At 56.4% G+C, this 25,844-nt stretch overlaps 1 protein-coding gene across 3 annotated transcripts in view; it reads right to left on the bottom strand.

The window, feature by feature from the left end:
• LOC128826996 (dual specificity tyrosine-phosphorylation-regulated kinase 1B-like) overlaps positions 1–24,293 on the bottom strand; it is a 30,556-nt gene extending 6,263 nt beyond the window's left edge. The window contains exons 1-8 of one of the 3 annotated variants that reach the window (XM_054010634.1): positions 24,083–24,155; positions 4,048–4,186; positions 3,554–3,702; positions 3,072–3,191; positions 2,630–2,818; positions 1,820–1,967; positions 830–1,116; positions 62–208 (exon numbers count right to left, since the gene is read on the bottom strand). In XM_054010634.1, coding sequence (XP_053866609.1) covers positions 62–208; positions 830–1,116; positions 1,820–1,967; positions 2,630–2,818; positions 3,072–3,191; positions 3,554–3,616 — 954 coding nt within the window. In that variant the 5' untranslated portion in view covers positions 3,617–3,702; positions 4,048–4,186; positions 24,083–24,155. Of the gene's footprint in view, positions 1–61; positions 209–829; positions 1,117–1,819; positions 1,968–2,629; positions 2,819–3,071; positions 3,192–3,553; positions 3,703–4,047; positions 4,187–8,407; positions 8,664–24,082 lie in introns of those variants that run through there. The other 2 variants (XM_054010632.1, XM_054010633.1) reach the window with 2 other exon arrangements.
• Between the last annotated feature and the right edge of the window lie 1,551 nt (positions 24,294–25,844).

Here is a 25,844-nt window from a genome sequence, read left to right as displayed (position 1 = left end):
TGGCCCTCGGTCTCTGCCCATTGGCACAGCCCCAGTGGCAATTCCCTCTCCCATCCCTCACCTCGTTGGAGCCGCTGAAGAGAGGCTCCCCCGTGTGCATCTCCACCAGGATGCAGCCCAGAGACCACATGTCGATGGCCAGGTCGTAGGGCATGCCCAGCAGCACCTCCGGCGAGCGGTAGAAGCGGCTCTGGATGTACTGGTAGATCTGTGGAGATGACGGGCAGCGTGATGAGCCCCTGATGTGCTTTGCTGGGAAATACATCCCAGAGCAGGGATAGAACCCGGTCCTGGTTCCCAGCCCCTCTCTGTTCTAACTAGTCCCCATGCTCCTCCCAGAGCTGAGGGAGAACCCATGTCCTGACTCCCAGCCTCCCCTGCTGTAACACTAAAGCAGGGGTGTGCGGATCTGGCAGTGGGGATGAGGTAGGGGTGGGGCAGGCTGTCCCCCGAGAGTGGGACTAGGGGACGGGTGAGGCAGGGCTAAGCACACTCCCTGCTGGCAGAAGCTGCCGAAGTCAACGATCTTGAGGGTGCTGCACTTGGGGTTGCAGGGCAGGGGGCACGGGTGGAACCATGGCACAGGGGGTGGGGCCATGGCACAGGGGCCGCAGCTTGGGAGTGGGGCCGTGGTTGGGGGGGGAGGCCAGAGCTTTCACCCGCTGGCAGGAGCTGCCGAAGTCGACAATCTTGATGGCGCTGGGCTTGGGGTTGCAGAGAGGGGACGGGGCCGTGACACCGGAGGGAGGGGCCTATGGCTCAGGGGGCGGGGGCGGGGCATTGCACAGGGGGCGGGGCCGCAGCTCGAGGATGGGGCCGGCGCACTCACCCGCTGGCCCAGCTGGCAGGAGCTGCCGAAGTCGACGATCTTGATAGCACTGCGCTTGGGGTTGCAGAGCAGGATGTTCTCGGGCTTGAGGTCGCAGTGGATGATGCTGAGCTCGGGGGTGGCCAGGAAGAGCAGCGCCGTGCACAGCTGCTGGGCGAACTTGCGGGTGAGGTTGAGCGAGACGCCGCGGAAATTGGTGTTGCGCAGCAGGTCGTACAGGTTGTAGGAGAGCAGCTCGAACACCAGGCACAGGTGGCTCCGGAACATGAAGTGGCGCTTCAGGTGCACTGGGGGAGGGGGAGGGAGTGTGAGGGACAGCCAGGGGGGCGCTTCCCCTCCACCGCAACCCCCGACCTTACGGACGTGTTTAGTTCCCCCAACACGGCACAACGAGAAGAGGAGCAGTCCTCAGTATAACCTCCCCAGCTCCCCCCACATCTGCCCCGGCCCTCCGACATCCCCCCACTCCTCAATCTACACCCCAGCCCCCCGATATAGGTCCCCCTGCTCCCCAACATCCCCCCCACTCCCCAACAGATGCCCTAGCCCACAGGTACATGATGGCCCCCTGATGTTCACCCCACTCCTGGACATATATCCCAGCCCTCCAAAATCCCCCCATTCCCCAACATATGCCCCACCTCCCAACAACCTCCCACTCCCCAACAAACTTCAGCTCCCCACGTATGCCCCCCGCTCCCTGACAACCCCCCCCCCACTCCCTAACATATGCCCCAAGTCTCCCCACATACACCTGAGCCCCGGACATTCTCCCCACTCTGATATACGCCCCCACTCCCCAATGTATGCCCCAGCCCCCTGACATACCTCCCACTCCCTGACATATGCCCCACCCCTCCAACATACACCCGGGCCCCTGGTACATGCCAGCCCCCAGATACCTCCCCTCTCCCCAACATATGACCTGGCCCCCCAACATCCCAGCCCTCACCATTGTTCCCCCAGCCCCCCAACTTCCTCCCCACTCACCGATGTAGTATTTCATCTCTGTATCATGCTGGTTCATGAGCTCCAGCAGCCGCAGCTCGATCTGGGCCTGGTTCAGAAATGCCTTCTTGTTCTTGATGATCTTAATGGCCACCCACTCCTGGTCGTGGTGGTCGTACGCCTTCACCACCTGGGGGGGGACAGAGCGCTGTCGGGGGGACGGCCTGACTCAGGGAGGGGCCAGACCAGTACTGAGGGTGGATGTGACAGATGCAGGTAGCTCTCAGCTGTGTGAAGGAGGCCTTGACGACCAATGAGTTGATTTCATAGCAGGGAATTAGGAAGGGGGGAAGAGGGTACGGCAGGGGTTGGGGGGGATTAGGGGTACAGCGGAGATTCAGGGGGGGTCAGGGGCTGAGCTGGCTGAAAGAGCCCTTGCCAATGAGTGAGTCGATCTTGTAGCAGGGGGCTAGGGATATGGGGGCAGTCTGGGGGTCTGGCGGGGTTTTGGGGGTTTGGCGGGTTTTGGAGGCTGACCTGGTTGAAGGAGCCCTTGCCGATGAGCGAGTCAATCTCGTAGCGGGCGGTTAGGAACATGGGGGCAGTGTGGGGGTACGGCAGGGTTTGGGGGGCTGACCTGGCCGAAGGAGCACTTGCCGATGAGCGAGTCGATCTAGTTGCGGAGGGGTTATGGGTGTGGGGATACAGCAGGGTTTTGGGGATACGGCGGGGTTTGGGGGGCTGACCTGGCCAAAGGAGCCCTTGCTGATGAGCAAGTCGATTTCATAGCAGGGAGGGGGGGTTAGGGACGTGGGGGCAGTGTGGGGGTATGGTGGGGTTTGGGGGGCTGACCTGGCCAAAGGAGCCCTTGCCGATGAGCGAGTCGATCTCGTAGCGCTCCAGCCAGCGCTCCCCGCTCTTGACGATGTAGTCGTAGTTGTCGTCGTCGTAGCCTTCGTTGTACACCTTGCGCTCCTTCTTGGTGCTCGAGTCCTCAGGGGGCACCTGCTGCGCCCGCCGCTTCTTCTTGGCATAGTACACCTGGGGGGGGAGGGGAGCGGGGGCAGAGTCAGCACCAGCCTTCTATCACAGGGGGAGCCGGGGTCTGGGAGCCTGCCCACGCCAACCCCCAGGGATCCAGCATCCCAAGCCAGGGGGCCCCCTCCCATGCTATGCTCATTCCCAGCGCTCCAGGCCGGCCCATAATCTGCGCAGCGTCACAGTGGTCTCGGGGGGGCAGTGCTGCCCCAAAGCGAGACCACCCATTGGTGCCAACGCACCCCCGTGAGCTCACCTCATTGATGTGCTTGTATGTTTTGATGAGGTCGACGGAGAGCTTGCGCAGCGGCGCCGTGGCCGAGTCGCGGAAGGTCAGGGGGATTCGCCTCTGCAGGACGCTCAGGTCTGGCAGGATCTGTGGAGATTACGGACGGGCGGTCACGGCGAGGGACGGGTGCCCCCCGGGCACACCCCCTGCCCTCCCTCATCTGCGTCTATTCCCTCCTGGCACGGTGCCCTCCCATGACGCCGGCCAGGCTGTGCCAGGGCAGCAGGGATCCTGCGTCCGGCCCTAAGCCCGTCTGCCGGACGTATCCCAACTGAGGCCGGGATCCCTGGGAGGAGGGGGGGATCTCCAGCCCCTTCCAGGGCTCCTCGGCTGTTTGTCTGTCTCGTGGCACGGGTCAGCCCGGGCCCTGTGCATCTAGAATCCCTGCTCCTGGAGCTGGCTCCTCCCCTCTAGGCACCCAGGCCAGAGGAGGCGGGGAGAGCCGGTACCTGCGGGTGATCAGCCATGGACTGGATGCTGGAGAAGGGGGCATGACCGTGCTGGCTCGACATGTTTGGCTCAGTGGGAAGGGAGACGCCCAGAGAGGCAGGCTGGCTGGCGGGCGGCAGCTGGCATCCTGCACTGCTGCTGCTGCCACCTGCGGGGCAGAGAGAAATGGAGACTGGATCAGTGCAAGTCCTTGGCCCGGCGGCCATTCCTCGATCCCCAAGTGCCCGCCTGCCCTCCCCGCTGGATCCCCACGCCTCTGCCCCTCCCGCTGCATGGTGCAGTCCCCACCTCGGTGCCCACGCCCCACTACACAACCCAGCAGCCTTCCTCCCCATACCCAGCTGCCAACTTGGATGCCGCTCCACGCCCCCGACCCGCTCAACTGACGGCCACACACAAATTAGTTGCCAATCAGCTCGCTCACAGGTGGTGCAAATGGCCACTGCAGAGCTGCGCCCCGCCAGGATCCACTTAGCCTTAAGTAACAGCGCACCCTAGTTTGCGGGTGCAGGGACTGGGAGTTGCGGAGACCTAGTCCCAGCCGGGCTGGTGCTCATCTGTCACAGCCTGGGCCCAGGTGTCAACCAGAGCCGAGCGAACAACTGACGGGAGGGGTTCAGGGGCTGCAAAAACTGAAAAAAAATAAAATGAATCTGGTTCCGTTCCAAGCCAAACTGAAGCTTTGCCGGGTTTTCTCGTCAAACGAAACAAATTTGCTTGGAAGGAAACGTTTTGGTCAACCCCAAACGACGGTCACCTGGACTTTGGGTTCATTTCGGGGCCTTTTCCCATCTTGATTTTGTTTTTAAAATATGAGCTAAATCGCTCAATGGAACCAGAGTCAAAACCCTGAGGGCCAGCGGGGCCCCAGCGCTCTCCCACCCACCAGAATAATCAAGGCCCCTGGGCAGAGAGCAGGGCTGGGGCACGCTATCCTCGCACCAGCTGAGGCACCCACGGGCCAGGATCCTGCACGCCTGGACTGCGGCCCCACGACCCACTGAGTGCTACGCGAGGAGCTGGCGCACCAGGATCGGGGCCCTGTGACCCGCCTGGGCGCCAACCAAGGAGCTCGCGCACTGGGATCTGGGCCATCTGACCCACCCAGTCACCAGCCGAGGGGCTCACATGCAGGGCTCGGGGCCCTGCAATTCACCCAGGCACCAACCGAGGATCTCACGCCCGGGGATCATGTCCCTGTGACCCATCTGGGCACCAGGCGAGGAGCTCATGTAGGCTGGGATTGGGGCCCTGTGAACCACCCAGGCACCAGGCGAGGAGCTCATGCAGGCTGGGATTGGGGCCCTGCGTCCTGCGCTGCCCCGGCGCCAGCTGAGGAGCTTGTGCACCAGGCCTGGGGAGGGGCCCTGCGACCCGTTCCAGCACTTGGCTGAGCGCCACCGGAGAGCCAGCTGGGAGGCTGGGTGGGGTCCCAAGCAGCACAGCTGCTGGGGTTATTTTTAACCCCCAGGGAGCAAGGCAATCCTGGCGGCTGATTGGGGCGGTGAGGAGGAAGTAGAGCCAATTGCTATGGAAAGATGGAGCCCCCGGCCCTGGGATCCTCCCATACACAGCACAGGGGCAGGGCGCCAGGGCGTGTCTGAGCCCCCAGCTCTGGGATCCCCCCACACAGAGCAGGGGTAGGTTGCCAGGGCGTGTCTGAGCCCCCGGCTCTGGGATCCTCCCACACAGAGCAGGGGCAGGGTGCCAGGGCATGTCTGAGCCCCCCACACAGAGCAGGGGCAGGGTGCCAGGGCGTGTCTGAGCCCCGGCACAGGACAGACAAGGCCAGTCCCAGCCCAACCCTGCATCACCCCCCTAGGGGAGGACTACCTACGATACTCCTACAACATCCGCTTCAAGTCCCTTCCTCCCTGCCAGCCTCTATACCCCAACATATGCCTTGAGGCCACCCTGTGGGTCAACAGAGACCTGGGACCCACCCCCAGCTCCTCTCCCCATCTGACCAGCATCCCGAAAAAGCCATAGGAACATAGAAGCAGCCAGAGTGGATCAGCCCCTAGGCCCATCTACTACTCCTGGGGAAATTCTGTGTCACTGCGCATGTGCAGAATTCATGTCCCCTGCAGATTTCTTTGCTTTCCTGCAGAAAACTGACTTTCTGACAGAGAAGCCCCAAGAGCGGCATGCGACCCTCCCCAGCAGTATGTTTTGGGTGCCCAAGGCAGCCGGCAGAGAGGTAAATCACTGTGGGGCAGGGGACGGGACTGGGGAAGACCCGGCTGCTGGCTTCTACCCTGTGCTGGGCTCAGCTCCTAGTTCCAGCTGGGCTTGGGAGGATGAGACTTCCTCTTCCCTTGCACAGCATCCAGGGCCAGGTCAGACCCACCCCCGGATTTCTCTCCAGGCTGCAGGAAGCTCTGCAAACTCCCCACCCATCGCTCCTCAGCTGCAGGGGAAGGGATCACTGTACGGGGAGCTTGTCCCCCATCTGCCCAACCCCCCATGCATCCAGATCCCCTCATACTCAGACCCTCCCGCCGAGCCTCACCCCCCCACCCACCCACAATCCTGCTGCCAAGCCCCACTCCCCCTTCACCTGAACCATCCCGAAGAGCCACCCACACCTGGATCCCCATTCTACCGAGCCCCAGCGGGCTGCACCTGGATCCTCACCTCACTGAGCCCCACTCTCCCAGCATCTTTACCCCCCACCCACTGAATCCCCCACACCCAACCCCCACTGCCAAGCTCTATCACACCCACACCCTGCCCCTCTCAGCCCCATCCACCTTCATCTGGACACACACACCCCTGCAGAGTTCCATTACCACTGCACTCAGAACCCCCCAACAAGCCCCTGTGCATCCAGAGCGCCTCTCGCACCTAGACTGCCCCACACAGAACCCTCTCAACCCACACCTGGATCCCCCCCACACACTTGAATCCCGCCGAGCTGAGCCTGCCTGCCCACACCTGGTGCACCTGACACAGAGGGACATGGTCCTGGGGTGTTTCTGGGGCAGGCTTGGTCCTTGTGCTGTGTCAGGGTTGGGTGCAGCCACACCCCCTCTGGCCTTAAATTCTCCTCCACCAGCCAGATCCATAGCAGACCTAGAGCAATGCAGCCGCTGACTTCAGCGGGTTCAATGAAGAGCCCGTCCTATCGGCACTGAATTTTAGAATACTGTGCGCAGGATTGTTATTTTGTTGGCGCAGAATGCCCTTAGGAGTAGTCTATCCAGGTATCCCATCTCGGCTAGCACCAGATTGTTCAGAGGAAGGTGCAAACCCCCTACAGCCGCAGATGGGGATAACCTGTGCCCGTAATAGCTCTCACCCTGGTCTCAGAGAGCTCAGCTGAAGCTGCAAAGCCCCTGATTTCAGATCCCTGCCCCACTTTGGTACCATTATGTTCTCTCTGGCCATTCCTATTAGCCACAGAAATGCCAATCCCCTCTTTGTATCTTGTTGAGTTCTTGGACTTATCATAAGAACATAAGAACGGCCACACTGAGTCAGACCAAAGGTCCATCTAGCCCAGTATCCTGTCTACTGACAATGGCCAATGCCAGGTGCCCCAGAGGGAATGAACAGAACAGGGAATCATCAAGTGATCCAGCCCCTGTCGCCCATTCCCCGCTTCTGGCAAACAGAGGCTAGGGACACCATCCCTGCCCATCCTGGCTAACAGCCAATGATGGATCTATCCTCCATGAATTTATCTAGTTCTTTTTTGAGCTGTTATAGTCTTGGCCTTCACAGCATCCTGTGGCAAAGAGTTCCACAGGTTGACTGTGCATTGTGTGAGGAAATACTTCCTTTTGTTTATTTTAAACCTGCTGCCTATTAATTTCATTTGGCGACCCCTAGTTCTTGTGTTATGAGAAGGAGTAAATAACACTTCCTTATTTACTTTCTCCACACCAGTCATGATTTTATAGACCTCTATCATATCCCCCCCTTAGTTGTCCCTTTATCACCATCCAGTGGCAGGCAGTTCCACGGGCCAATCACACAGTTGATGACAAAGCCTTTCCTCAGATGGGTTTGCAGTTTCCCCATCTTTCAATTTCGTCACACGCCCCCTAGTCCTTGAGCTGTGAGGCTGGGAGAAGAGACACTCCTGACACCCTTTCTCAATTCCACCGATCACTTTACAGATCTCTACAGTAACAATCCTCATCTCTCTCCAGTTTTTCCAGGCTCTAGATCATTCTCATCCCCTTCCTCTGACACCTCCCCATCCCAGTTCTGCAGTATCCTTTCAGAGTTGGGGAGCCCAGTAATGCACACGCTATTCCAGGTGAGGCTGCACCACTGCTCTACAAAGAGGGGGCAGAGACGCAAGTCTCCCTGGTTAACATTCCCCAGCTCAGCCCTTATGTGCCCAGCCGTGACAGGGGCTTTTCTAGCAGCAGCTGTGCAGTGGGCAGAACTCTCCACCGAGCCGCTCACAATGAGTGCTCGCGGGTCGTTTCCACGCCTGTCCAAGCGGTTTCAGTTTTTCCCTCTTGGACACATCACTTTGCATTTAGCAAACTTGATTTCTGTCTGCCACCAAGGTCCTCTTTCACCCAGCTCAGTCAGCTCCCTCTGGAGCTCCTCGCACCCCTCCCTGGCCCTGTGTCAGCCCCATAACTGAGTCATCCAGACATTTCGTCACTTGGCTGCTCACCCCCACATCCAGATTGTTCAGAGAGAAGTTCACGACACGGGACTAGTGTGCAACCTCGAGGCACCCGCTGGCCACCTTTTCACAGAGCCCTGCTCGCCTAGCCACCTCAGCCCTTGCTCTCCCAACCCTTCCACTCAAACCCTGGCCTCCATGTCCACCACGCAGGGATGAGGCAGGCACCAGCGATCCCCCACCGCCCAGTGCCGGGGCCCACCTGTGGATGGCTGCCTGTGGCAGCGGGAAGATGGCAGGTAACACGCGGGCTCCCTCCTGCCCCAGTCCGTCTGCAGTGCCAGCAGCATGGCGGGAGGCGGCGGCACCTCAACGCTGGAGGGTATCACCATGGGGAAAAGTGTTCAGTTGCCCCTGGAGTGGGCAGCTGCTCCCGGCACAGAGCCTGCGAAGGTGGGGGAGCGAATGGAGGGCGCTAGCCCCAGCTCCCTGTCCCTCCCGGGGAAGCTGTCCTTGCAGTGCGCAGGCGAGACCGGAGGTCGGGGAAGGACGGCGGGGAAGGGGGGCTGGGATCAAGGCAGCTGTTTGAACAAAATGGCAAAGAGGAAACTGACGAGAAGAACAGCTGAGCGACAGCCCCAAAGCAAGTTGGACAGGAGTGTGACCAATTGAGCAACCCGGCCTGCCCTGCACGGGCAGGGCTGTGCTGCCACTCAACGGGAGCCCGCCTGCTAGGCCGGGCCACAGCCAGACTCCTGGCAGTCCCCCACCGCCCACGCACTGCCTCCGGGCCAGCTACCTCTCTGAAGGAAATCCAGCCGTACGAGGCATTCTGCTTCCCACCAAACATGAGCCCCCTTGCAAAGACACCGAGACCCCAAGCAGAGTCTGCTCGCACCAACTGAGGGAGTTGCGGCCAAAAGGGACCCCGATGATCCATCCTGCTCAGTCTTTTCTAGAACACGGGCCAAGGAACCTTCCGCAGGGATCCCTGCATTCGGCCTACGGTTTCTGGCCAAGCTAGAGTGAAAAAGCCTGTTTCTTGGGTTGTTCACTCTGGACCCTAACAATGACAGAGAACCCAGCAACATTGCTAACTATTTCTGAGAGATTCAGTGGAAGCAGCCACTTAACAAGCACTCCCCAGGTTGCAGAGAGGCTGCCTATGGAGCAAAGACACACCGCAGGAATAAAACAGGGGTGGGGAAGAGTCCTGAAAGACCCAATCAAAGGAATCAAGTGTAGGAGACTTTGCTTAACCAGCAGGTCCTAACCAGGCTTCATTCTAGCTCCACCAGAATCCACTGGCTGAGCAGTCAGCCCCATCGGCACCTGCTACCGGCCAAGACTGGTCTCCTCACACCACAATGCCCCCAGCACACTCCAGAGAGCCGTGCAACACTGTGGGGGCATGTGCAGGGAAAGAAAGGATAGGTGGAAAGGCTCAGGGAGGCAGGGTCCTGGCCTGACCAGGTTCGTTACCCTGAGATGGAGGTGGCAGGCGGGCCCCAGGCCACCTTGGATTGGACCTGGGGGAGGAACGGCACATGGGCACACTGCAATGGGAAACCCAGGCATCCCCTTGACAGGGCTTCTCTACAGGCCTCCCAGCCGAAGCTCTAGTCCCAGGGCCCTGCTTGCTTGGGATGGAATCGCCGCCATCCTTCCCTCGGCAGCACGGAGCGTACCAGCCTCCCGCTGGCCAGGAGGGGCTAGCAAGTGGCTGTAGTGTTCTACTGGCAGCAGGTGTCAGGCCTGGGGAGAGGGGGTGAAAGGAGAGAGCCCAGCTCAGGTGGGAGCTGGCGGGAAAGGAGAACAGCTCCCTGCGGGAGGCTTAGCTGGGGCTGGGAACGGCTGAGTGAGGCTGCTGCAGACAATGCCTCGCCTGAAGGGGGTGACAGCCACATCAAACCCTTTTGTCTGGGCCCCAGCAGTGGCCACCTCGCACTAAGTCATCCGAGCTCGGCTCTCGCTGCGTTTATGGCTGGTGCCGTTGGACTAGAGCAGCTTCCTGGGAACATCCTAAGGACCCAGCCGCAGGCCCATTTGCCCCAGGGAACGATGCCCAGCCACTCCCGCTGGGAGACAGCGAAGGGACCTGATCAGACTAACCCACAGCAACCCAAGGAACTGGAGTCTACAGCAGAGACACATCCACAACGAGCACACAAGACGCCTGGCTCTGGGGCACGGACGCCAGGCCAGCCCTGAGTCCTGGCCTCCTCCACGCATGGGCCCCACTGGCAGGGCTGCTTCGGGTGCGACCGGAAAACTCCAGGATGCACTGCTGGGAAGTGCCAGCCCCAGGTCTCTAAAAGCAGGGGGAGCGTCACCCTGGCTGGCGCAAAGTAGCTTAAGAGTGGAACTCAGAGCACGGGGAAGCACATGCAGCGCTGGCTGCCAGCAACCTGGATGGGGAGCATCTTGTTCTGTACAGCACCTAGCGCAAAGGGGTCCTGGGGGCCATGATAACACAGACAGTAAATAACAGACAGCACTGAACGCAAAGGGGTCCTAGGCACCATGGTAAAGCAGACAATATGTGAGTTGTGGCTCCTAGGTGCTACTGTAATATACACAATAAATACTAATGTGCCGCGCCCTTCGCAATGGGGTCCTGATCTATGAAAGGGGCTCCCAGACACTACCATAATCCACCTAATAAATAATAACATACAGTGCTTCGCACAGCGGGGCCCTGGGCTGTGACTCAGAATCCACAGCATTACGGTAATATCAGAAATAAAGAATAAACCATGTGACGCTGAAGGGTGGGACCCAGCATCCTACACAACTCCACACCAACAGCACACAGGACTCTCTGCTCAGCACAAGCTGTCCCTACACAAAGCCAACACTCCCTACCTCCGTCCACTTCAGGCACCTGGGCCTGACCCAACAACGGGTGATGAAAATGGGTTTGCAGTAACTGGGAAGCAATTTGATCCTCATTCCAAACCTGGTTTAGACTCTCCAGCTTGTAAGGTCAAGCCCCTAGTGGGGCATCAGCAACAGGGATCGAACCTGGGACCTCTTCATCTAAACGCATGGGCCTGCTGTTAGTTCACAGACAGTAGCACTACCACATGTGTCCCAGTCTCCTCTAGAGGGCGACAGTTCCACAGTGAGTGGGGAGGCAGTGACACCTAGTGGAGAGAGCACTGGAATGGGAGACCTGGATTCTTATTCCCCACTCTGCAGCTGGGACACCTTGGGTAAGTCACTTCCCCCGCTATGTGTGTCTCAGTTTCCCCATCCTAAAGTGGGGAATGATGATTAGAGCTGGGTGGGAAAGTGTTTTCCCATCCCAGGAAAATGTTGAGAGTTTTTGGAATGGGAAATTCATCTAAACTGCCCCTTCCCTGTGAAAAGTTTCGGTTTCCACGGATCGGCATTTTTGAGCAGCAAAACATTTGTTCAAAAAATTCCTGACCAGTTCTAAGAATGACGCTGACCCGCCTTTGTAAAGTGCTTTACAAGGCCAGAAGGGACGATCAGACCATCCAGTCTGATCTCAGACATAGAACAGAGCACCGTCCTCCACCCACCCACCCCTGCACTAAGGCAACAGCCAGAATTAGACCAAAGTCTTACAGCCCTCCAGAGACTCAACTTGCGTGTGCCACACTGGCAGAAAACAGGAGAGACTGAGGTACGCTAATGGCTGAGGCCCCTGCTGTTCTAAGACCGGAGGTAACTGTCCCAGTCTGCTCGGCACTGGTGAGGCCTCACCTGGAGTACTGGGTCCAGTTCTGGGCACCAGGCTTAGGAAAGATGAGACCAATTGGAGAGAGTCCAGAGGAGAGCAACAAAAATGATCTAAGGTTTAGAAAACCCGACCTATGGGGAAAGGTTCAAAACTGGGCATGTTTAGCCTTGAGAAACGACAACGGAGCGGGGCCCTGGGAACAGTCTTCAAACCCGTTAAGGACTGTTCTAAAGAGGACGAGGATGGATTGTTCTCCATGTCCACTGAAGGTAGGACAAGCAGGAATGGGCTTAATCTGCAGCAAGGGAGATTGAGGTTAGATATTAGGAAAAACTTTCTAACTCTCGGGAGTTAAGCTCTGGAACTGGTTTACAAGGGAGGCTGCAGGATCCCCATCCCTGGAGGTTTTAAAGGACAGGTTGGACAAACCCCGTCAGGAATGAGTTTACTTGGTCCTGACACAGCACAGGGGACTGGATTTGATGACCTCTCAAGGTCCCTTCCAGCCCCACATTTCTATGATTCTATGGCAGGGAATCAGTCAAGTGAGGTAAGGGAACTGCTCTGTAAAAACTAGGGATTATCATCTGCTGTAGAATTTTATTCTCCAGAGAGATTAAGACTGGGAAACATCAGCCCATGAGACCAGGGACTGACTCTAGTCCACAGAGGTCTCTCGGCCAGCGAACACAGGCTAGACACACAATCAGCCTTCTCCTTTGCCAGTGGAGCACCCTGCACTAAAGCTGGTCACCCCGTACATGTGCTCAGTAGTGGCTTCACGACAGGCTCTGGGGTCTATAAACTATCCCCACGATGGGAAAACTGAGGCACAGAGACACAACTTGCCCAAGGCCACCCAGCAGCAGAGTGGGGAATAGTACCCAAGTCTCCCAGTCAAGGACTCTATCCACCAAGGCATACAGCCTCCCCCAGTCCCTGTGGCACTGTCCCACTCTAGTGGTGACTGGGCCACATCTAGAGGCGGATGAGCTTGCTAGCGGCCATGAGCTAACAGAGTTGGGTCTGTTAGCTCAGCCAATAGAGAGTGCTTTGAGATCCAGTGGTCCTAGGTGCAGTCCCGTTGCCAACGCCCTGCCCGTGGGCATGGCGTTACAAGCTTGAGAGTCCCGTTTGGGATGAGGGGAAGATGAAATAGCATCTTAACTCAGCCACAGCTTCCCGGGAGCGTACACAGAGCGTGCAGCTGTTCTAAGAGCTCACGTGAGCGGTGCTGATTTAGTGACGCGTGAATCTGATTTGCCTTCTGAAACCTCTTCTCAAACGGCCTCCACCCAATTCAGATAGCCCTGGCTTTAACCGATCTCCAAGTCCGACTTCGCAAGTTAACCAAAGTGAAAAGTGTCTCTTTCCCAAGCCAGCAAAGCAAAGCAGAAGAACCTCTAGTCTGCTAAATAATTCACAGCATCACCCAACAATGTGCAACACCAAGGCGAGCTAAGACAGCATAGCGGAGAGCTGCAGTCTAAGTATACTGGAAAAATCCATGCTGACCTTGTTATTAAAGCACATCTGCAGGACCTTGCTTAAGGAAAATGAGATTGGTACTTTGTCAGATACAGACATAGACAACCCTACACGTGTATCTAAACTTGTGGCATAAAAGGAATGCTAGAACACAGGGATTAGGTAATTCAAACTGACAGGAAGGTAGCGGAGCTGAGTTAAAAGCAAAAGGAACAAACTTTAATCTGCCTGACTCGATAACTATATTGTACAAGCGTAAGATTCACTTCACCCAGCTCTCTCGGGGGGAAGTTCCCAGGTTTTATAAAACTGAACACCCAATCAATGCAACGCAGAAGGCAAGTAGGACCAGACGACTCTCTCTATTGTGCTATCCACCCCTGCTACCGCATTACCTGAGCGCCTAACCATTTCCACAGGATTCATCCTCGCAGCCCAGGAAGAAGGGCAGTGTTTCCCCATTTTACAGACAGGCTACGTGACTTGCCCCCAGGAAGTCGGTGACAGAAGCAGGGAATGTAGCCCCATTCTCCCAAGTTCGAGGCGAGAGCCCTAACCACTGGCCCATCCTTCCTCACAGGCTGGTGCGCTCCGCTGTCTGGGGCAAGCACAAAATAGCTTCCTAGCAGCCGGCTGTATTTGGGTGAAGTTTTTGAATGGCAATGTGAATAGCGCCTCCAACACCCTCACACCTTGTCTACACACAAAAAGTTGCACCATTTTAACTACGCTGCTCTAGCTAACGCAGTACGATCTCCCTGTATTTAGACTGTCAGCTCCCTGGTGCAAGGACTACCTTTCTGTCCGGTGTTTGTCCAGCGCCTAGCGCAATGGGGTCCTGGCTCCTAGGCACTCCGACAATACAAGTAATAAATAATAATAGTCGTGTGGATGCAATTTTACTGGTGTACAAAGGTGCCTTGTATCACTATAACTATTTATGGAATCACAGAAATGTGGGACTGGAAGGGACCTCGAGAGGTCATAAAGTCCAACCCCCTGCATCGTGGCAGCACCAAATAAATCTAGCCCATCCCTGACAGGGGTTAGTCCAACCTGTTCTTAAAAACCTCCAATGACTGGGCTTCCACAACCTCCCCTGGAAGCAGCTTCCAGAGCTTAACTCCCCTGAGAGCTAGAAAGTTTTCCCTAATACCTAACCTAAATCTCCCTTGCTGCAGATAAAGCCCATTACTGCTTGCCCTGCCTTCAGTGGACACCGAGAACAATTGACCCCCATCCTCTTTATAACAGCCCTTCACATGTTTGAAGACTGTTATCAGGTCCCCACTCAGTCTTCTCTTCTCAAGACTAAACATGCCCAGTTATTTTAACCATTCCTCAGAGGTCAGGTTTTCTAAACTGATCATTTTTGTTGCTCTCCTGTGGACTCTTTCCCATTTGTCCACATCTGTCTTACCGCATGGCACCCAGAATTGGCACAGTATTCCACCTGAGGCCTCTTCAGTGCCAAGTACAGTAGGACAATTACCGTCCACGTCTCACATATGACACTTGGCAATATACCCCAGAACAACAGTAGCCTTTTTTCACACCTGCAACAAATTGTTGACTTATATTCAATCTGTGATCCACTATAACCCCCAGATCCTTTTCTGCAGTATTACCGCCTCCCAAATTATTCCCCATTTTGTAGCTGTGTATTTGATTTTTAATTCCTAAGTGGCATATGTTGCACTTGTCTTTACTGAATATCATCTTGTTGATTTCAGACCAATTCTCCAATTTGTCATCAAAACAGGGAAAGGGGAAATACCTACACCACTATAAGACATATACCAACATATCCGCATCCATGCTAGGGGCCGTACTCATCTAATGACTGGTAGCAAATAACACACACACACACACACACACACAAAATAGTTCAATTGGTACAAAAACTGTGCCTAGACCAGGCACACCCTCCTTTGAAAATCCCAGCCTTGAGGGAGATATGTGCAGCCACAAGTAACTCCAAGAATCCTGTCAAACTTGGCTTACGTTGTGGACCTCAGCAAGATCTAAACATCAAGCCATGGGTGAAAATTACAGCCTCAGTGTGGGGGAGTTACATGCAGTTCAGCCAGTAAAACCATGGCTGTATCATACTGAGCACTCAAGGAAACTGGAGACAGACCCGCCCAAACCTGGCTTGATTTGTGGGTCCAACAGCTTTAACGTTTAAAGTCAGCACAGGCTGACAGACAGTTATTTTCTACTACCCATCCACAGTAGTGACTCTTCTGTACTGGGGTTACAAGACACAGCTATTCTCTGACGGTTGGAGAAGCATGTGCTGCTCAGAAGGCAGCAGTCACAGGACGAGGTTTGCACCTCTAATTGAGTCATTTTTCAATGCTTATTTATCTGAATGCAAAGAGGGTGTTTTACAAACAACATCAAAACTCTGCAAGGGAGTTTGATTAAAGATCAAACCACAGGAGCCACCAGCCTGGATCAGACCCAGGGGACCTGTCAAGTTCGGTATCTTCTCAGACCCCAGGGGGCCTATCTAACCTGGTATCCTGTCTCCAGAAAGTGATCCGCACCAGATGCTTCAGAGGAAATGGCATGAAACACCTCACTGCTGGCAGGAATGGGATAACATGACTCCGGAAGCTACCTCCTCAGTTAGAGGATTATATCCCTCTTCCAGAACTCTTGGATTGTTTTAGGGGGTCACAGTATTGATTATAACTGCCCTGGCTAGTCTTGTTTGTCACAACGACGACTAATCCCTTTCTATCTAGATAGAACACACAGGTCTCATAGCTAGCTCTTTCCATCCACAGACCTCAAAGCACTTCACAAACCAGGATCGTTATCCCCTTTTCACAGAGACGGAAACTGAGGCACAAGGAGGGAAGTATCTTATATGCTTATATCCCCTCCCACCACCGCTGTATCTGTGCACCTCACAATCTTTATTGTATTTATCTCACAACATACATGTGGTAGAACAGCACGATCACCCCCTTTGTACACTGGGGGAAACTGAAGGACAGAGAGGCTAAGGCTACGTCTACACAGCAAAGAAAAACCCACAGCCACTCAGGCTCGCGGGGCTCGGGCTGCGGGGCTGTTTCACTGCTTTGTAGATTTCTGGGCTCGGGCTGCAGCAGGAAGGTCCCAGAGCCATGGAGAAAAATGATACACAGGGAGAAGAGGGGAGTCCAAACAACACTCCCAGGCTGCTGATGGGTGTAACAGAGTATCTCAGAGACTCAAGGCCTTATTTAAGGGACTATCACAATCATCTAATCTGACCTCCTGCACATTGCAGGTTGCAGACTCTCACCCATCCACTCCTGTAATAGACTCATAACCTCTGGATGAGTTACTGAAGTCCTCAAATCACGATTTAAAGACTCAATTATCTGTACTGCCTTAGTCACAGACCAGGCCTCCACCGCGCTAGGTGCTGCATACAAGGTTACAGTCTGAGTATTCATGCGAGCCTCTAGATAGTAGTTACATTAGCTCCCATCACCACCACCACCATAGTCGCTGGCTGCAGGATGGGAGCAGCCTGCCTCTGCTGGTGCTCAGACCTTTGCCAACAGAAGCAGAATGAAACTGACCCAAATCTTGTCAGTTTCACAGCTGCTCAACCATCTGGGTGATTCTGACCAGAGTCTGGTTCCTTTGGTTCTGTGGCAGCCTGGCAGAACTATAAGCAGCGGCAGAGGCACCCGAGCAGGCTGCCTGCCTGCAGATGCAGGAAGACAGCACTGCATTTTCAGCTTCACCACTGGAAGGTTTAACTTCCCAACCACAAGGGCTAGACACTATTTTCCTGAACGCTTAGAATCTGCAGGAATCAGTGACATTTTCCTGGATTAGGAAGTACCTGAAAACTGGGGGTAATTATAACAGGACAAATCCCAGCCCCATAGGATATAAGAAGCCCCTCCCACACAGGGGATTTCATGAGTTTGAATGCCCCCTGTGCAGCAACGAGGGGGAAATGACGCAAGGTGGGGGGTTCACTGGAAAGGTGGAAATGTAATTGTCACCATTTGCAATCCCCTGACAAGCTGTGGCCCAGGACAGGAGGGGAAAAGGACGGTTTTACGGTGTCTGTCTCTTGCAAGGCGCTTCAACCCACCCTGGCAAGGCACAGCGCCTGGATCTCCTGGCAAAGGGCCATGTCTGCACTTTGCTTCTAGGCTAGATGCTGCGAAGTAAAACCTGGCCATTGCCAGGGCAGGATGGGCACTTGGGAGCGTGATCAAGCCCCGCTGCCCGAAGAGCAGATCCCCGCTCTGGGCCCCTGCAGCCCCAGCTTGAGGGACACCTGCCACTCGCTGGGACCGGGCGGCTGCAACCCGGATGCCCTGACAGCAGATCTAGGGAACGCCTGCCTCTGAGTCGCCTCCGTGCAACAGTCCTCTGCCATGGCAACAGGCTCCCCATTGGCCAGTTGGAATCCCAGGGAGCCAATGAGGAAGCAGCCCGTGTTGCTAGGCTCTCTGGGATGCAGCGGGGACGATTATGCCCAAACAAAGCGTGAAACAGGAGCAGGACAGAGAGGCTCCAAAAATACCCGCCTGGGAAGAGCCAGATCTCCTTCCAGGAACACAGGGCTATAAATAATCCACTCCCCGCTCAGCCGGCTGCCCCGGAGACAGCGGGGCCCAGGCCGCTGGCACTGCGCCACAGAGGGATCAAGGCAGTGCCCGCTCCTCCGGGAGCGCAGCGCCACCCAGGCACAAGCAGGGACGAGCAGTGGGGGCGAGGCACAGGATGACAGCACCGCCGCTCCCTCCCACATGCCACCATGAAGCAGTTCACACAGGGCAGCCCTGGAGCGTGGGGTTGGCACTGCTCAACTTCCCTCAAGCGCCCCCATCACTCACATGTCACCCCGGAGTGTGGGGGGGTGCAATCCAGCGCCCACCACCACATGATCCATTCCGGGGATCCCCAGACATTCCCCGATGTTCACAACCAGGGCAGCGCCTTGCTATGGCACCGCAGGTCTGAGCGCCCGGAGCTGCAGGGCACTCGGGAGTGCAGAACTCAGCCACTCGCTCACTTAACAGGATATGGTTATTATGCTGTCCCAGCTCCTCGGGCGCTTCTAGACCCTGGTCTCTTCCCAGGCAAAAGGATCATGAAGCAAGAGTCTCTGGCACTGTCAGCCCCCTCTCCCGCCACCATGGCTGCAAAGTCTCAGTGCCAGGGCATATCTAACTCACACAACAGGAAGCCTACAAGTTCCCAGTCAACGCTGCACTTTAGAGAAAGCCCCAAGCTGCTGGAAGATTCAGAAATGCCCACTGGTGAGTGGGTGTTACAGCTCCCTCTCTGCACTCAATCCACGGGGGATCCAAGTCTGTGACAGCCTAAGGAGCCCTGGCTCTAGATCGGCTGTAGCTGCTCATGCTTCTAGTTCTGGAGGTCCCCAGTTCTACCCCCCCAGGGTGGCAGCCTACACACACACTGACGGGGCAGGCAGGGCACCTTAACTCTGCCCCCATCTGAAACTGAGCACCACCAGAAACTTTTACCCTTCCTCATAAATCAAAAGAAACTGTTGAGGGAACAGCTCCAGGGGCCAGCGTGGCTGACTCCTCCAAAGCATCTGCTCAGAGGGTTGGGGCCATGAGAAAAGGACATGCTATTGCTATTAATTTTGCGGACGGTGCATACCATGATGATGGGGCTGCAGTATAAAACTAGAAAGACAGGTGTGTCCAGGAGCAAAGATTTATGAGAGAAGATTAGAGACACGCACCAGAGCAGTATAAAGTGTGGGTGCGCCCCCCATCACCTTTCTCACAACACAGACAGCCAATCTGGTTAAAAGGGAACTGCTCTAAAACCATGCAGTGACCCTTTAAGCAGTTTGTGAGCTCTCTAGCAGCGCTCACCATGTTGCAGGCCAGAAGCCAGTCAGAGCAGCAGTACTTATGCTAGGTAGGCTTTGCAAACGTGTGTGTTTAATAAGCAGGGTTATTTGGGACCCAGCCGGGCCTGTGTGGATTCTTCATATTACTGCTGGGGAGGCAAAAGATAAAGCAACCCGATTAAAGGAAAAGTTGTTTTTGTAGACACAACCCTGTTCACCTGCGGAACTCACAGCCGCAAGAGAGGGGCCAGGACTGAGAAAGGCATTCGTAATGGGGCTGAATAATGAAAACATCAGAATTATATTACATGGGATTTTTTAAGAATAAGGGATATAAAAGCTGCTGCTCTGGGACATAAACCGCCCTTCCTAGGGGTTAGGAGGCAGGATCCTGTCAGGGTTCAGCACGGCACTTATTACTGTGGTAGCCCTAGAAGGACAAGTCATAGTCCAGGCCCCATTGTGCTAGGCGCAGTATATTATTATTTATTAGGTGTATTATGGTAGTTCCTATGCCTACGAACCCCCAGCATGGACAAGACTCCCACTGTGCTAGGTGCTGTACCTTATTATTAGGTGTATTAGGGTAGTGCCTAGGAACTCCCAGCATAGACAAGGCTCCCCCTGCGCTAGACGCTGTACATTAGTATTTATTAGGTGTATTACGGCAGTGCTTGGGAGCCCCCGGTCATGGACCTCACTGTCCTGGGTGAAGCACTTTATTTATTAGATGGTACTGAAATACACCTAAGAGCCCTACTAATAGACCAGGACACCACTGGGCCAGGAACGGTACGTTATTGTTTTGTTAGGTGTATTACGGTAGGGGCTAAGTTTATTATGGTAGGGCCTAAGTGCCCCAGTCATGAACCAGATCTTCCTTGTGCTAGGTGCTGTACAGACACAGATTGAATGGACAGTCCCTGCCCCAAACAGCTTCCAATCAGTTCTTGAGCACCTGTCCATCACACTGGCCGTTTCATTAGGAAGTATTACCCGCTTTGTGACGGACAGACATGGCTCTCCCAGGGCAACCTATGTGGGCAGAGTTAAAATGCTTTGGGTGGCCCCAGCATGCATCTGCCACCTGGGATGGGTTCAGACACCCACCATCACCTCCTCCTGGCCCAGCTAACAGCTCTGGCACTCTCAGGGACAGGCTCCACTCCTCTCTCTATCTTATGTACTTACATGGCTCGCACCACAACAGGATCTGAGTGCCATTATCCATCTGATACAGATGAGGAAACTGAGGCACAAAGCAGCTAAATGACTTGGTCAAGGCCACGCAGGGAGACTGTGGTGGAGCAGGGAACTGAACCTGGGTCTCCCAAGTTCTTGGCTACTGCTCTAAGAACTGGGATGGCTGCCCTCTCAGAGCAAGAGACTCTAGGAACTCCAGAGTCATTAAACTGGGAGAGCCCCTGACTGCCACTTCCCACAGCGAGACAGAAAGATCCCCTTCCAACTAAGCCTTAACACGAACAAACAGATAGCTACTGTTGTTCCAGGAGTCCCTTCCTTCTACTACCGGGGAAACAGGGAAAGGGAGACGGCCAGGAGATAGAGGCAGGCCCATTGAGGGAACCGGTAGGAGGGATGGGGACAGACGCATTGGGTAGGAGGGGGAGGAGAGGAAATGGCAGGTGGCAGGCACACGGAGTGGGGCAGGTGGGAGACAGAAACTCACATGGGGCTGGCCCATAGGGAGGGGAGAAAATTAACACTCAAGCTTACGTCAAGGCCATAAGTTCTGGAGTAGTTACAACCTGATCAGTCCACCAGAGCAATGGCAAATCCAGCAGACCCTGAGGAAGGGAGACGCCCTGAGACCAGACACCAGCCGCGAGCCGTAGGCTCTCCAGCGGTGCCAGAACTCCAAACCCACACGGCTGCCCTCTCACAGGCAGCACCCCAGAGTCAAGGAGCCCAGCCAGATCAGAACTGAACCAGACACAGTCTTTTGCTCTCCCCACTCCCCTGGGAGCAACACTCTCCAAACTCTGCTAGGAAACAAACCGGAATGACTGCACTCATATGTGCATGTAAACGTGCCCTGCAAAAAGCACCAACAGCCGCGGCCTCTTCCAGCATCTGTGCAGCCAGAATGAGGCCCATCACCCCCAGAACCATATTTCTGTTTGACTCTGGGAAATGGGTTTCACCCCTCATTTCTATTGGGAGACTCGATGGACAACTGACTGGTGGGTGACTGCACAGACACTCAAGCCTGGTCTACACTAGTTAGGTTGACAGAAGGCAGCTTACGTCGAACTAACTCTGTTAAGTGTCTACACTAAAATGTAGCTCCCACCAATGTCACTCGCCCACTACACCGACTTAACTCCACCTCCGCAAGAGGAGTAGCGCTTAGGTTGATATAGTTAGGTAGATGTGGCGTTGCTTATATCGACTGTTGCTGCCTTTCAGAAACCATCCCGCAATGCCACACACTGGCAGTTAAATCGATGCAAGTGCTCCTGGTGAGGGAACACACAGCCAACACAAGAAGCATAGTGTGGACATGTAAAACCGATTCAATTACTGCAGTGGCTATATGTGGACGTAACTTAGGTCAACTTAATTTTGTAGTGTAGACTTGCTCTCAGTAAGGGGAACCGAGGGCAGGCCTACACTTAAAGTGCTGCAGTTGCACCCCTCCGTACAGATCCCCCCACCACACCGGCCTGTCCAAACCAGATGCCCTCCATCCCAGACCTGCTCCGGCCCTGCCCAGACCCCCTCATCCTAGATCCATACCACACAGTCCCTGTTCAAACTTGGATTCACCCCATCCCAGATCTGCATCACTCCAATGCAGATATTCCCCACAAAGCACCAAGCGAAAACAACTTCCCTTCCCCCGGTGCAGATACCCCGTAGAGTGCAGGCCTCACCCCAGACACACACACACCCCCACTAGCGAAAACTCCACCCAGACCAAGATCACCCCATCACCTCTCAAAGCTTGGGGAGAGAGTGAAAGTGGATCAGGTAGGGCTAGGAGGTGATACCTGGGATGGTGTAGGACCAGGGCAGGAAAGGGCTGTCAGAATTAGATAGGGAAATGAGGTGAGAGGGATTCCAGGTTCCCAGGAGGGGGCCATGTTCCTTGGAGTGGAACAGGAATGGGCTGCATAGTTCGGGGGGTTAGCACGGATTGGGACAGGGCCCTAAGCAGCATATAAGAGCAGTTTTCTAGGAGGTACCATGGAAGATCAAAAGTGCCACCCAAGCAGTAGGGGAGGGAAACATAGTGATGGTACCTAAGGGGGAAAAATTGAGGGTCCGCAAACAGCATCAGGAGAGAGTTTTCAAGTGGTAACAGATGTGAGGGGGAGGAAGGAGGGGGCAGTTTCCAGACAGTACCAAAAGAGAAAGGAGTTTCCATGTGCTTTTGCGGGATGACAAATGTAACAGGGTTCCCAGGGTCCAGACATCAGGGATACCCATGTGGGATCAGGGTTCTCCTGGGGCATGTGCAGGGAGATATTGGGGGGGGGGTGAGAAAATGCAATGGGTAGAGATTCCAGGTGGGTCCCGGGTGTGGGCAAGACAGTTTCAGGCAGGTTTCTGGGGGTGGGGTTCCCGTGGGGAATTTTTCAGGTGACATTCAGTGAAAACAATGCTTTGTGAGAGGAGATGGGGCTGAAGTTCGTGGGTGAAGTACAGGGTGTTCCCAGAGGTCATGGGGGGTTGCCAAGTGGCTGATTCAGGAGCAGCTACAGCAGGCAGAGGGCTATGGAGAAAGGGGAAGTTACTTCCTGGGCAGTGAGTTCCAGGACAGGTGCAATGGGGCAACAGAGATCGCTTTCTGAGTGATGGGATCCAGGGCCAGGTACAAATACAGTGGGCCAGGGGCTCTGGGGCAAGATGCAAGGGCTCACTTTCTTTATGGTGGGTTCCAAGACAGGTAGAGCAGGGCAAGAGTAGATCGATTTCTGAGGCAGGTTAGATCCTGGAGGGTCAGCTCCCAGGTAGGAAGAACAAGACCCGGTACAGCAGGATAATTTCAGGGCGGCATCCAGGGTACATACAGCGGGACAAGGTAAGGAGTCAGTTCCCAGGAGTTGGGGGGGTGGGGGAGAGGGAGGGAAATCTATGCTAGGTACAGCAGAGTGGTTCCAGACAGATGAGGCTCCAAGCATGGAGCAGGGACCCTGGCTAGTCTCACCTGCGGCAGCGTCCCTGGCAGGACAGGTGGGGAATTAGTGGTGGAGGTGGGCCCACCCATGGCAGTGACCCTGGCAGATAACTAGGGTTTCTGGTGGGGCCAGGGGAAGGAATCGATACTGGGCCAGGCAGGGGTACCGGGGGGCAGAGGGTCAGGTCCTAGGCAAAAGAAGGAGGGGATAGAGATATGGCGTTCTGGGCAGCTGGTCTCCGGCCAGGGGCTGGTGCCAGGCCCGTCTCACCTGTGGCAGCAGCCCTGACAGGAGAGGGGGATTCAGGGTGGGGACATACAGAGAAAAAGTCGTCCTGGGGGGAGTGGGGGGTCAAAATGAATACGGGCAGGGGGGCAGTTTCCCGTTGGGGTTCCTGGGGGCAGCTGCCCAGTGAGAAGAGGGAGGGAGGGAGGGGAGGGGAGGATCCCGGGCTGAGAAGGAAGGAAGGAAGTTGGGGATGCCCCGCACGGGGGCACAGGCCGGGCACGGGCACGGGGATGGGAGGGAAGAAGGAAGGAAGCTGGGCCCGGGCGGCGAGGGGCCAGGTCGGATCTCGGCGGCGGGGCGGCGAAGGAACCGAGGCCGGTTCAGATCCCAGGAGGACGTGGGAGGGGCCAGTCCCGGGGCCGGTGCGGGTCCCGGGGGCGGGTCCCGGGCGGGGCCGAGGATACGGGACTGGGGCGGGCCCCGGGCGGGGGGGGTCGCGGCCGGTCTCACCTGCGGCAGCGGCCCTGGCGGGGGGTCTCTGGCGGGCCCGGCCCGGCGCGGGCGGAGGCGGGTCCCAGTCCCGTCCCGCTGCGGGCGGCGCCCCCCGGCGGCGGGTCCCGGTCCAGTCGGGCGGCTCCTGCGCGCGCCCCGGGATTTCCCAGTAATGCAACAAAAAATGGCGACCACAACAAACCGCCGCCGCCGCCAGGGCACTGCGCATGCGCCACGCCGGCCGCCCACGTGATCCGGGCCAACCAGAAGGCGTGCGCACGCGCGCGGCCGGCAGCCCACGTGATGGGACTGACCAGAATGAATCTACGCATGCGTGTTACGGAACGAGCGCGTGACCAAAATCAACGGGACGAAATGCGCATGCGGAAGAGCCCTGACAAGTGACTGAGGAGCCGTTTGATGGTGTCATAAATTATCGCCGACGCTATTGCCTCATTGGTACTGAAGTACCACGTGACCTCTCCTGGCGGTGCGCAGGCGCTTCCCCCCATTCCCGCACAGGGCACGCGCCGGCACGTGACCTCTCTTCCGCACGCAAGCCACAGGCGCCGGCGGGGGGAGCCGCGAACTGCGCATGCGCATCCCCAGCCAATCAGGGGATTCGACGAGCAGCCCCACCCCTTCTCTGAAGGGTACCCTCACCCTTCGGAGGGGGCTGGGGCCAGGGCGTTTCCTCCTATGATCCCGCCCATTCCGAACAGAATGCCCATAGGCCCCGCCCCTTACTGACCTCTCCCCACCCCCACGTGGCTGGCCCTGGCCCCTGCAGCATTCCTCCCATTAACCCCGCCCCCTACCTGTCCCCCCACCCTTGGGGATCGCCCAGTGCCAGCCCCTCCCCCAGGGCAAATCCTCCCCCCTCGCCCCCCAGCAGTCCCAGGGCTCCCCACCATAACCCACCCGAAGAAGTGAGGTTTTTACTCACGAAAGCTTATGCCCAAATAAATCTGTTAGTCTTTAAGGTGCCAGCAGACTCCTCGTTGTTTCTGTAGATACAGACTAACACGGCTACCCCCTGATACTTGCCACCCTAGGGTTGCCAACTGTCCAGCCTCACAAACCCAAACACCCATACCCCACTCACTCCCATCCCATTCCCTGCGTCACTCTTCCCCACCCTCACTTTCACCAGCCTGGGATGGGGTGCAGGCTCTAGGCTGGGGCCGAGAGATTCAAAGGGTGGGAGGGGGCTCTAGGCTGAGCCTGGGGGAGGGAGTTAGGGTGCAGGAGCAGACTGGGGCAACAGCACGGGAAGGGGTTCAGGCTCCGGCCCGGAGGTGCTTACCATGGGTCGCTCCCACAAGCGACATGTCCAGCATGGGCTCCTAGGCTCATGGGCAGCGAGGAGGCTCTCCGTGCTTCCCCTGCCGGCAGACATCGCCCCCGCAGGTCCCACTGGCCACAGTGCCCCTTTCCCAGCCCATGGGAGCTGCTGAGTTGGCACTTGGGGCAGGGGCAGCATGCAGAGAGCCCCTGGCCACCCCTGCACCTAGGGCAGTGGTTTTCAAACTTTTTCTCTGGCGACCCCCTTGAAGAAATTTGTTGATGCCTGCAACTCAACAGATAAGGGGTTTGGGGTGTGGGAAGGGCTCAGGGCTGGGGCAGAGGGTTGGGGTATGGGAGGGGTGTCAAGGCTCCAAGCTGGGGGTGGAGCTGGGGATGAGGGGTTTTGAGTGCAGGAAGGGGCTCCAGATTTAGAGGGGGCTCAGGACTGGGGCATGGGCTTACCTCGGACAGCTCCTGGTCAGCAGTGCAGCGG

The sequence above is a fragment of the Malaclemys terrapin genome, chromosome 21, assembly GCF_027887155.1.
Source record: "Malaclemys terrapin pileata isolate rMalTer1 chromosome 21, rMalTer1.hap1, whole genome shotgun sequence".
Taxonomy (NCBI): Eukaryota; Metazoa; Chordata; order Testudines; family Emydidae; genus Malaclemys; species Malaclemys terrapin.
This window is presented reverse-complemented; position numbering and strand designations above follow the sequence as displayed.